This window comes from Mobula hypostoma, chromosome 2 (assembly GCF_963921235.1).
Source record: "Mobula hypostoma chromosome 2, sMobHyp1.1, whole genome shotgun sequence".
Classification (NCBI taxonomy): Eukaryota; Metazoa; Chordata; class Chondrichthyes; order Myliobatiformes; family Myliobatidae; genus Mobula; species Mobula hypostoma.
Genome location: NC_086098.1, coordinates 119,106,367 through 119,119,954, shown reverse-complemented (window position 1 = coordinate 119,119,954; position 13,588 = coordinate 119,106,367). Strand labels below are relative to the sequence as shown.

The window sequence follows — 13,588 nt, the reverse complement described above, 5'->3', positions numbered from 1 at the left end:
GAGACTAGAACTGGGGGTCATGGGTTCAAGGTAAAAGGTGAAATGTTTAAGGGGAACATGAGGGGAACTTTTTCACTCAGAGGGGTGGTGAGTGTGAAATGAGCTGCCAACAGAAATGGTGGATTTGGGTTCAATTTTCAACACAAAAGAGATTTTGATAGTTACATGGATGGGAGGGGTATAGAGGGCTATGGTCCATGGGATTAGGCAGATAAATAGTTAGGCGGGACTAGATGGGCCGAAGGTCTATTTCCGTGCTGTAGTGCTCTTTGACTTTTCTATGACCCTATGCATTCAATGTCTTAGTGGCCGTAGGAATGCCTAATGCAGTTCTAATAACACAGAATGTCTCAGCTTTGAATTATTTTCATTCTATCTTATTTAACCGATAACGATGCAGCAAAATAGAAGGGAAGGTATCCTCAGATGTGTAGACCTGTACAGAGGCCAAACCATTCAATATTGCCATGGATAGAAACAACAAATGCAAAAACTTGTACTTGTATAAAACCTTTGAAAGTAGACATTTTAGCCCCTCAAGCCAGCTTCACATTTGACAAGGTCATGGCTGATCTTCTATCTCAGTAACATTTTCCAGCACTAACCTTTGTCTATGTTCACACTCCCTAACTATTCCCATTCATTCATTGACCAGATATCTTTGTTTACAGGTTCTCCCCTGATTTTACCCTATCTGAGATAGTCCTCTCCTCATCTTCCCTACAACTTAACAAGCTTCATTTGTCTTCTACCCAATTCTAATGAAGTGTCTTCAGCCTGTAATTTGACTGTATTACGCTGCAAACAGATGAAGTCCTGACTTGATGAATTATGAAAATATATCTAAATAAAAAAACTGACATTTTAGTCAGTGTTCCAACCTGCATTATGTAGTTACATTCCAACAGCTCCATCACTGGATAAAGGTTTAATTTCATGTACACATAACTATCTTCAAAGGCTTTGTTATACAAGGCTTGTAGAATCTCAGCTTCATGAGGGGGACGTTTGTTTAACCAAGCCTGTAAGTCAAAACAGAATTTTCTGAATAATTAAGATGGGTAATTCAAATCTCAGTATCTAAAGTAAAAAGTAGTGAAGCACAGACAGTTATCAACTAATTCGTCAATAATAGTTAATGTTATCCTTAGGTTTAACAAGAAGTAATCCAAGACAATTATTGGACAGATCTGCTGCTGTTCCACAAGTACCGTTTTTTTTTTGGCCTTAACCACACTGTTTCTGTTTTGTGGCACGGAAGACAATTTTCAACTAGAATCTCAGTTCCCAGTGATTTGAAGCCAGCTGTAGTGAAAGAAATTGTGGAACTTCAGAAATATACTCATCACTCATCACCAGGAAAGCCCAGCAGGAATTGTTTCTCCTATGCCAGCTTTGGAAACTTAACATCTCAGGGCGTATCCTGATGAATTTTTACTCAGCCGTCATTGACAGTGTTGTGGCCACCTCCATTAGCGTTTGTTTTCCCACCACCTCCTCCCTCGCCAATCCAGGTTGCAACGAGTGGTCCACTCAGCAGAGAAGATCACTGGCTGTCAGCTATCGATATTAACAGATCTGTTTATTGCAAGAGTGAAGAAAAGAGCTTAAAAAATTACTGTTGACTCCACCCACCCTAGCGGTCACCTAGTCACCAAATTTACATCAGAGACATACATGCTAGAAGTCCATCACCAAAAGGACTACATACCATCTATGAAACTTGTTTCCTGTAGCTATCTAGCTTCTCAACAAAACTCACTCATGTGTCATACCCTAACTGTCCCTGTTAAATGGTCTTTCCTGCTCTCCTTGTTCTGTTGATAATTATTTAATCTGTTCATATGTGCACATTTATTTAAGTTTGATTATTGCTTTTTGCAGGTGTGACCACTCTGCTAATTGTTGACTGTTCATGACTATTTTCTTGTAAACCATTGGTTGCTATTTTGTTGTCTGTTATGGTACTGTCCTGTGTCTTATGCTTGGCACCCAACCACAATCAACTCTGGGATATATTTCACATACAGGAAATAAGGTGATTCTGATCCTGATACATGTTTTAACAGTTATTATTGTTGTCACACTGGCTGTCAAAGCTGTCAAATCCAAAGATTTTCACAAACATTCCAGATTAAGTGTGGATCTGTTCAAAAGCAAAAATGATGCTTCTTTTTAAGTCAAAGGTAGAAAACTGAAAAAGCATACACACTTATTTATCTTACATTGTTAAAAAAAATCCCACTTAATTTGCTCTTAACAGTTAATTTCTCCCATTTGTTTGAGAGGATTAACTGTATTTTAACCTAGTTTAACTTGCGTTGTGCTTAGTCAGTAGACCATTCTGCAGCAAGCTGCAAAATTGAATTTGTCCCCAGCCCAAGATTGAATTCCATTGCACCAGCTTTCTCCATAAGTCTGTCTCTGTCTCAGCTCCCAATATTCATTAAAATTTCCTTTAAAAGATTAAATAGGGTCTTCAATTTTCTTGATGATAGTATGAGATCCATAATTTAAGCAAATCAGGAGAATGATGGACCATAACAAAAAAATGATATTAACAGTCTTACATTGCTGCCTAGATTTTATAACAACATGATTTCATGAGAAGGAAGATAATTCTTGTAAGCTGCATAATAAGAAGGCTTAGAAACTAAGTGGATGTAGTACCATTAAACTTTCAGAACAGTTCTGCTGAGAAACTACACTGAAGTTTATTACCCACAATAAAGCCTCCTGGGATTTTGGGTAATATACTAACATGGATAGAGGACTGAATAATAATCAGAAACTAGAATAGGAATATACAAGGCATTTTCAGGAAGATAGTTACATAGTTAAGTTCTTGGATTTTATCAATTTACAATTATATTAATGACGCAGTGTAAAGTATTCCAATTTGCAATACGACACAATTAGCTCGGAAGTTAAGCAGTGCAGAAGGAGTAAAATAGGTTGTAAAGAAATTGAGATAGTTTATTTAAATGAGTAAGGAAGTCTCCGGTGGAAATGTGAGTTATTCACTTTGAAAAGAACAAAAGAAAATAGGGACAGTGGATTCCAGTTAACTTGGCCTTCAATTAATCCGGGCAGCTGCTTATTTGGGTCAATTCTTAAGGAACAAAAACTAATCGAGAAAATAGCTGGGATTCACTTTGTTTATTTGGGACACTATGCCACTTAATTGGAACAGGAGTCCATTGCCGAACAATTTCTAACTAATGTCAATCGCATGCACTTGTGTGGCTGTTAGACACTACACCATGCTTAGAGCAAACAACTTCTAAATAGCATCAGTTGTGTGTATTTGTGTTCCAATAGCAGTGCTTTTTGTCACTGATAGTTGGCGATATAAGCGCTAAGACAATTCAGAACAGTTTTGCTCACTGCAATTTCAAGTATTCAGGCTTGGAGATGCCAGAAATGGGCGGGAATGAAAATGGAACAATTTCACTGCTTCAACAAGATAAGAGCTATGAAGAATTTTAAGGTATCGACAATCATCTTGGATGTTACAATGAAGATCAAGATCTGGAGGATGCAATCATCTAAAGCATTGTATGCAGGCAGTACACTATTTGCATTAGGTGTCCATGCTGCTTTTGTTCATTATCAGTCAATCAATAGAAAATGGCAGCGTACACTGGATGAATTCCTCCATTGATAACTATTAGGAACTAATACAGTTATAGTACTGTAATAGTATTGGTACTGTTCTCATTTGTTTTGTATTTCATTTAAATGCAATTTTTTTTTACTCAGTTAAACAGTAGTGTGTCTTTATTCTACCATTTTAAACAGTTCCACAAAACCAACTATTTGGGGCAGCCACTTAATTCAGCCAAAATGTACTGGTCCCAATGTCCCAAACAACTGGAATCCATCGTTTCTTTTTTAGAAAATTATAGACTCATCTTATTATAAATCAATTCTGCATGCTCATCCAAGTCTTTGCTTATCAAGAATGTATCTAATTCTGCCTTAAAATTGTCCATTGAGTCTGCATCCACTGTCCCTTGAAAAAGAAAATTCCATTAGATTCATGATGAAAGTCACCTCACTTCACTTTAATTGGGCATCCCCTTGTTCCTAAAAAGATCTCAAGTTTTAGATTCTCCCACATGAGTAAACGTCCTCTCCATGTCCACCCTGAGTCCTCAAGATCTTATACACTTCAATCAAGCTATCTTTAACTCTTAAATTCCAGTGGATGCAAACCTCGCCTATCCAAACCTCCACAACAGATCTAAAACTGCAATCACAACAATTATACCTCTATAGTTCAATAATGGACTGGAAGTTAAAGTTCTTATAGGAAGGCAAACAGATAATTTAAACACATTCCTTAAGTGTCATAGATATTCATTGAACTTCAAAAGCACAGTCTTTATATATATATTGAGACCACTACCTTTAAGATTGGCTTCCAACTGAGAGCAGAAGAGCTGATGTAGACCATCCCCATCCTGGACACTGTGGCTGGAGATGCATTCTCAATGTTGTGTACTTCAAACAATAATTTGCAAGAAGGAGCCATTGGAATACGGTCACCATTAGCCAGTGTTAAGGTCTTATTGTCATCCAGTACAGAATTTAAATTTTCTATCCAAATAGCATCCACTGGGCCATCCAGAACGATCCAGATATTCTCACCTAGGAACCATATTTTAAACACCACAAAAGGATGTAAAAAGATCAAATATTGGCATTATTAATCTGTAAAGTTCAGACATTTATTAGGCTTTTAGAAGATTTCAGTATAAAAAGCCATATTCACATAGAAATACAATGACTTCACAGAGGATTTCGTTTATAATTAATATTTGGTGAAGCTTAAAATTTGGTGAGAATTAACTACATCACTGTAATTGCAATCACTGTGAAAATAAAATTCAGTTGTTGAGTAATCTAAGAATAAAGGAGCTTATTATCATACTTCTGCAAACTGTGATTTTAACTAATTTACCAGATAAATTTGTCCCTTCTAATACTCTCCACATTCGTAGATGAGTACAGTTCCAACAGCACAACCACATTATTCTAAAGCAAAAAAGAAATTGCTGAAAGATCTCAGCAGGTCAGGCAACATCTGCAGACAGGAAAGGTCAGTCGACATTTCAGGTCGAGACCTCCATGTACACGTTATCCAAAACATTTCTTTTGTTCTCAAGTAGACATCCTGGTTGCAGTGAATACCATTTACAAACTGCACTGCAACAATTTGCCAATGTTTCTTCAACAGTACATTTGAAAACTTCAAGAAGGAAGAGAGCAGTCAGTAACTGGAAATATCACTATCTACAAGTTTCCTCCATGTCACATACCATTTAGATTTGCTTTTTCTTCAATATTGTCCTTAAGCTGATTAAGGACCCTCACCAGAGGAACTACAGTGGTACAAGAAATAGCTCATCACCACCTCAATGTGACTAGTTAGGGATGGATATTGACTGCTGGCAGTCACATCATTATACCACACAACTTCCTTATTTTCATAACATTCTACCCGGCTTGTTAATGGCTTGCTACTGCTCCCTGGTCTCATGAGGGTTCCAGGTCCACTGCAATGATGTTCAATTTGAAAAGACTGTGCAGTTCAAAGACAATGTAGGCCATGCCAGTGACAACCAACCAGAAAAGACAATAAAAATATACTTTTACAATGCAATCCCTGCGCCTATTTTCAACAGCTCCCAGGAGTGTCGTAGGAGCCAGGTTGTCCCAACAGACACACTATCTGTGGTAAGTACTTTGTTAGAAAGTATACTATTAGTATACCATAGTCATGCACGTTCTAGAATGTTCAAGTTCACATCATGAGTACTCGAATGGTCAGTTCTCCACTTTTCCTGTCTTATGTCATGCTATTTCAATAAATGTATTTAAATGTAGCATTTAGATCATTTAAAATTTTGAAGTAAAATATGAATGAATTATCATATAGGACTGTGAGGAAGTGCTCAGATGGCTTCCTGATCCAATAATAGTCCCACAAGTTAACCTACTAAACTAGTAGATAAGAGTTTTAGCCCTTTGAAATAAACACATAACTTTCAGCCCCATCTGGGACGTAAAGTAACTAAATAAACATGTAATTTTAGAGTTGTTCAGAATAAAATTAGAACTACTACATTATTATAGACCCATGTAGTTCAATAATGTATTTTTTCCAGTCTGGTGTATATGTGACTCCAGACCCACCAATGTTGTTGACTCTCTAGTGGTCCCTTAGTTCAGGGGTAAGCAGCGGTAGTCGATAAATGAGGGAATTGTCAGTACCATCCACAATCTGTGGTTAATAATTTTATATAAAACACTGTTATGAAATTCTATTGACCTAAGTACATTTTGTTGGTGAAAAAATTTCATCTATGCATGATTTATCCCTATGATATCAAATGTAATTAAAGTTTGTAATATGTTGCTAAAGTAATCATTCAGAAGACTGGGCCAGATTTTCCCCATCTCTCCAAGGTCAGTAACCTTGCAAAATAGGTTACTCGTCCATTTATAATTGCCCAACTCACAATAAATCAAGAATTATCTATCATTCTATTTTCATAAAAATGCAAAACTTTTGACTGAGTTTCAAGACTGCAGTAACCTTTTTTTGATTTGATGGATTTCCTCCAAAGAGTTGAGAAGATTCCATCAGTCCAGTCATTTGTTGCAGTATCCAATCGGCCAAACATCTGTGGAGCAGTAATAGCCTTGGGATTCATGCGCATCTCCCGATGAGGGGCTCCACATTCAGTCATTGCTTGCATGAGGATGCGAATTACGCAAGTCTTTCCAGAACCACTAGGACCCAGTGTCATCAGTCCATGACGAACTCTGGCTGTTTCAAACAGCTGAAAATAAACAGAGCAGTTAATTGTTTATAAAACAGTGGAAAGACAAGAGAAAAGGGCTTTCCTTCTCAACAAGGAAACTCCTGAGAGGTTATCATATAATTTGGTTGACTTCTGTTACCAAAAAAATTAAGGGAAGAGGACCTACCACAAACTACATTTAAGATTACAATCTTAGTAAAAAATTATACTGAGATGAAAAGTGATCGAAGAGGAACTAACCCTGCAAGTGTTTAAAGGATCTATTAGGTGAATTCCAGCAAAGTTTCAAACAAAAGTTTATAGAGGAAAAGGACGGAAGGACAGGCAGAAATGGGATGTGGGCATGAATTTTCATGTCTAGAAGTAACTCTGGTATGGATGAGAATTTTAGTGGCAGATCTGCTGAGGCTAGAGTTGATGTTACAGAAATTAAAATAATAGGTCCGTGTTGGCATGGACACGTGATCTAAAGTTTATTTGTGGATTGAAAACTGCACTAAATGAGAATTACCATTTCCTAGATGCTCTCTCCTTTAATACTTGATTGAGGAACTCTTCCTAAACACAAACATTCCTCCTCCTCTTTATACAGTATCTTAGTTTAATGTTTTTCCAATTCCCAGCCAAAGCAAATCAGACTGAGGATTGGGCTTCATATTTTTAAGAATTTAGCAATAACCTCCCTCCAGTACCGCTCACACTTGGTAATTAATGTTCTTCCTGTCGGATACCTAACTCAATTCACTGTATTTTACTGATGACAGGAAAATAAATAAGATTTCATTATTTTTTAAGTCTATTACATGCTCATGTTTTCACTCAGATATTTTAAATTAAGTCAGACAGCAAAATTAACATTACATTAAATCAACAATTTCTCCTAGGAACATTTACCTGAACAAGTTTCAGATTCCATGGTGGGTGATTAACTAATCCTGCAATTTCCACTTGATTTGAAACAGCTGCCTGCAGTTCCACATAGGTGCTACTATCCAATTGTATACCTGGGAACAGGTCATTGATCAAGCTTAAGAAGAGAGGTTCATCTTCATCCACCTATGAATTAAATATAATCAAATTCTAATATCCATTATCATGCTGAATAACCTAGAAATTGTACAATCCAGGTCAGTAATGGCAATAGTTTGATCAAATTACATCAATCCTTCCTTTTGCTTACGTAGACGTGGAATATGTTGAACTTAACTTGGAAAATGGAAAGCTAACTACTTAATATAATGGAACCTAGGTTAAAAATCAGAATTATAAGAGAGAAAATAGACTGTTTAATCAGATCAGATGTATCATCTCAATAAATAAGAGCTACATTTACTGCTGAATGATATAAAAACAAATCTAGAGATATCATGTAGTTGGCATGAAAACAGAAACCAATGAAAGCGAAAAAAAGCAAAAGGGACAAAACTTGCCAAGAGAGCAGAGCTTTTTCAAGGTGAACATTCAAGAGAATCTGGATATACCACATCAACAAAGAATCAAGAGTTCATGTTTTAGGTACATGCCTCTCACTAGAACAGGGCAAAATTTATTGACCTGAAACATTAACTCTGATTAGCTCTCCACAGATGTTGCCTGACCTGCTCAGTATCACCAGCGTTTACTATTTTGGTTCAGAACTCCAGAACCTCCAGTAATTTAGTCTTTGGATGTGACCGATGGCTTCTACTACTAATAACTTACAATTACATGAGATATATAAATAAATATTTCACAAAACAATTTTAAAATAGTATTTTAATAATAGAGAAGCCAAAATTTCTGCATTTAACTGTACCAGGAAATATTGCATTTTAGATACAGCCAGCTCCATCACAGACACAATCCTTCCTACCAACAAATACATCTTCAAGAGGGCCTCAATAAGGTGGCATCCATCACAAAGAAACCACCCACCTGGACATGCCCTCTTCTTGTTCTTTGGTCTTACCGACATTGAGTGGAAGGTATAGAAACCTAAAGATACACATTCAATAATTCGGGAACAACTTCTACCGCACGGCCATCAAATTTCTGAATGGTTCATTAACACAAACTTTTTTTCCATTATTTATTTTTTTTTAACTTTTAGTAATTTTTTTACACTGTACTACTGTCACAAAGCAATAAATTTCATTATATTTAAGTTACTGATAATAAACCTGATTGTAAATTAATGTAAATCAAAAATGCATTAACTGCTCTTTTCTGATCTAGAAAATCTTCAGTTTAATGTGTATTATGTAAAACATTTAAATATAATGATACATAAAATGTTAAAGAAAACATTCTAGTGAAAGCTTAATTTCTTTTCTTGGGTCACCTCACAATTATCAGAGATTAAGAAATTTCAGTTTCTAGGTTAACTCTCGTTAATAACGTGAAAATAATTAACTGATAAATTAATGGATTAATCTACTTAACAACACAGTAGAATGGCACATGAATATTCATAATTTAGCAGTAGATCCAACTATTTTAAGATATATTTACCATATTTTAAGATATGCTAGAAATCATTATGATGCTTTCTGTTACATTTGGGGTTATTAGTTAATTCCTTATAGATCAAATATGATTACTGTTATACTGTAAATGACAGAAATAGATTTTTATACAAGTAATTGGGGAATAAAGTCATAATGAAAGTCAGGAAGTTGGATTGCAGCTTTACAAAACTCTGCTTAGGCCATTTCTAGAGTTTTATGTTCAATTCTGCTTGACCCATTGTAGAACGATGTGGAAACTTTGGAGAGGACACAGAAAAGGTTTACCAGGGTGCTGTCCAGTTTAGAGAGCATATACATAAAAAGTTGGACAACCTCGGGTTGTTTTCTCTGCAGCAGCAGAGGCTGAAGGGAGATCTTATATAAGTTGTGTACAATTATAAGAGCCCTGGATAGAGTAAATAGCTGAAACCTTCTACCATTACTAGTTTTAAGTAGATCCAAGATACTTAATCAGACTAAATTTAAATGTTTATCATGAATACTTAATCATTTATCCTACATAAGAAAAGATTTAAACTATGGAATTCAGGGCGTTACTAATTGCATATGGACCCAAATTAATATTACTGAATTAGTTAATTAAATGGAATGTGCCATCTCACACTCCGCAATAAAATCCTTGAAGAGTAAATTCACATGAATCAAAATCAGTTCATAACATTTATTCAAGATTCAAGATTGTTTAATGTCATTTCCAGTACACAAGTGTAAAGAAGAACAAAATAATTGTTACTCCAGATCCGATGTAGCACAAAATAAAGAACACAATAATTTTAAAAAGGCAATAAATATAAATACGCAAGATAGTTTCTATACTGCACATAGATTGACTGTATGTCCATAAAGTGACACCAGGCACAGGAGTGACTCAAACAGGAAATGATAAAGCAGTGGTGGTGGCGGGGGGGTATGGAAGGTTGGGTAGTCGGTGGAGGCGTTAATCAGCCTTACAGCTTGGGGAAAGTAACTATTTTTGTTTCTGGTGGTCCTGATGTCAATGCTACATAGCCTCCTCCCTGATGAGAGTGGGAAAAACAGTCCCATGAGCTGTGTGGTTAGGATCCTTCATTATGTTACTGGCACCTTTTTGTACATGTATTTATATTCTTAACCCTCACATTTATGTACACCAAATTGCTCCCCCCTCCCCATTACTTCCCCTTTCCAACACCAAAGCTGGGATAAAAGTGTAAATTAAATCTCAAATCTCATTCTTAATACTACTTACCAATTTAGATAGATTCATGTCTCTCAAAACTCTCATGACGATTGTTGACTCACTGTCTTCTGGTCGCGCTCTCTTCTGAGCTCCCAGTGTCCTCAGTACGGAAAGAATATTTCTCAAACCAAAGTCATAATGAACCTGGCAGAAATTAATAAGATAATCGTATTATTAATTACACAATCTTTTGGAAGAAGGTGTTCACTCTATATTTTAACTGTAAAGAAATCACTGTTTTTCCTATTTATATCGGAGTAGGTGATTCACTGCAAGGCCAGCATTTATGACCCATCCATTATTGTCTGTTCTCGTTGTCCTTCACGCAGATCTCTGCAATCCATGTAAAGATACTTCCTCATTGTTCTGGGATTTTGTGCAACTGACAGCATACATTTAGTTAGAAAAGTTGAATACTTGCAAGGACAATTTCCGTACATGTCCAATGCTCTTGTAAGTTGCTACAAATATTCTAGCATGGAATATATTGCAGTAACAGTAACAGCGCATAAATATTGGTGAAATTAAGTACTTAATGTAGTGGATGTTAATCAAGAAGTATACTTTATTCCACTTCTTGACACTTGATATTTTGTAGAAATGAGAGAATCACATAATGCCTAGTCACAAACCCATTCATAAATCCACAGTATTTGTGTGACTGGTTCAGTTAAACTTTTGGTCAAGGGTAGCACCACTGAATGTCGATGGTAGAGGATTTGGTGATAGCCAGACAACTGAGTGTCATGTGGAAGTTTGCTGGAGTCTCTCTTGTTGAAGTTCATCATCACCTAGCTTCTGTGTGCCACAAATGTACAAGTATTACTTGACACACAACAGCATGCTGTCTGTATTTCTGCAGCATCTGTAGATTGTTTAATTACCTGAGAAGTGTGAACAATACCAAATATTGTGTAATCCTCAATGGCTCTCATGTTAGGAGAGAGAGAGAACGGCATTTATACTATCTGAGGAGGTAAGTATATGATATACAAACACATTTATTGCAAGTAGCCCGATAGAGATTCAGTCAAGTTCAAGTTTAATTAACATTCAACCAGACATGAATATGGCCAAACGAAACAGCGTTTCTCCGGGCCAAAGTGCAAAGTACAACACCAACAGCAAACTGCACATAGCACATATGGGTAGGATTTCAGAAAAACATGCAGTCAGAAAAAAAATAATATAGCCCACGTTCCGAAGTGGCAAGCCCGTAAACTGTCCTGGTCTAGCTTGTTCTTCCACTGAATGAACACTGGAGGGCAGTATTGATGGGAGGGAGCTAGCCCCCAATTCAATACGAGTTCCAGTGTGCCCAACAGAGGCTCCTGATCTCTCCTACAGCACCTTGGCCTTCCTTCCCTGGGCAGCTGCAACAGGCAACCCTGCGGCTTTGGCCTAATCCTTGCCAAACTGAAGTGACACAATTCCCCTACCATTGGTCTCGTCAAAGAACCAGTGAACCAGACTATACACACAAAATGCTGGAGGAAAAGTACAGTCGATGTTTCGGGCTGAAACCTTTCAGCAGGACAATACTCTTCTCCATAGATGCTGCCTGACCTGCTGAGTTCCTCCATTTTGTTTGTGTTGCTTGGATTTCCAGCATGTGCAGATTTTCCCGTTAAGGAGCCAGCCTTGCAGTAGTCTCCATTACCAAAGTACAACAGGGACTCGCAATCACAAGGAAAACATCAAGACAATCATTCACACCATTTGTTAGATTGTGCACTGTCTCAGCACAATGGTGTGCGATAAGTCCAAGTGACAACACAACCATGGTACTTCATTCCATCACTATTGAGCAACTTGCAGGTGGGATCATCCTGCAGTACTTGAGGTTCTTAGTATCTAGCGATCATAGTTGTCCATTCGACTGAAATAATTTCAGAATCTATTGAATTTAGACATTCAGGTCTAATTGATCTTCATCTTTAAGCTGGGTTTCTTTAAGACCTTCAAAAACAGGCCAATAAGTAGGAAACATGTCAGCTTTTAATCATTTTATTATGCCTCTACTTTTGTTTCTAGTGATAACTATTATTTTAAATTTCTTCCTCCTTTTTGCCTCTGACTTTCTGCTACTTATGGAGTTGTTTTTAATATCTTCTGTTCTGAAGACAAATACATTCAAAGTTTCCACAATTTCTAAATTCCATCAAGTAATGTATTTATAATGGAATACCTGGTTTATGGTGATCTACAGGAAATTGATAGTTTATTTATTATTTAATTATTGGGACACAGTTCGGTACAGGCACTTCTGGCCTTTCAAGCAGCGCTACCCAGTAACACCCGATTTAACCTGAGCCTAATCACAGGACAATTTACAATGGCCAGTTAACTTACCAACCAGTACATGTTTGGATTGTGGAAGGGAACCAGAGCATCCAGAGGGCAGACATAAGTCATCAGGAGAACGTAAAAAAACCTCTTACAGACTGTGGCAGGAGGAATATAAGGGATGCAGGAGTATACACAAGAAGGAGATCAGGAGGGCAAAAAATGGGGCATGAGATAGCTTTGGCAGAGAAGATTAAGGAAAATCCAAAGAGATCATACGTATGTTAGGGAAAAAAGAGTAACTAGAGAGAGACTAGGGCTCCTTAAAGACCAAAGGGGACATCTTTGAGTGGAGCCCCAGGAGATAAGCAAAGTCCTTAATAAATATTTCTCTTCTGATTTTATTGTTGAGAAAGACATGAATCCAGAATTCATTAAAGTAAGTGGGGAGATCTTGGAGATAGTTTGCAATACAGCACTGGAGCCGTTGGATATCTTAAAACACATGAAGGTAGATAAATTACCAGGGCTTGATCGAGAACACTGGCAGGCTTCGGAAAGAATTGCGGGACTATTAGTTGAGATATTTGCATCATCGTTTGCAATGGGTGAGAATGCTGGTAGACTGTAGAGTTGCTAATGCTGTGCTTTGGATTAAGAAGGGCAGCAAAGAAAAGTCTGGGAACAATAGACTTGTAAATCTAACATCTGTGGTAGGTAAGTTACTGGAGGATTCTCAGGGA

At 36.9% G+C, this 13,588-nt stretch overlaps 1 protein-coding gene across 1 annotated transcript in view; it reads right to left on the bottom strand.

The window, feature by feature from the left end:
* Nucleotides 1-13,588, bottom strand: part of LOC134342423 (dynein axonemal heavy chain 8-like) — a 317,468-nt gene that overhangs the window by 212,083 nt on the left and 91,797 nt on the right. The window contains exons 20-24 of the mRNA XM_063040531.1: nt 10,569-10,703; nt 7,728-7,889; nt 6,605-6,851; nt 4,412-4,653; nt 882-1,022 (exon numbers count right to left, since the gene is read on the bottom strand). Of these exons, the coding sequence (XP_062896601.1) occupies nt 882-1,022; nt 4,412-4,653; nt 6,605-6,851; nt 7,728-7,889; nt 10,569-10,703 (927 nt within the window). The remainder of the gene's footprint in view (nt 1-881; nt 1,023-4,411; nt 4,654-6,604; nt 6,852-7,727; nt 7,890-10,568; nt 10,704-13,588) is intronic.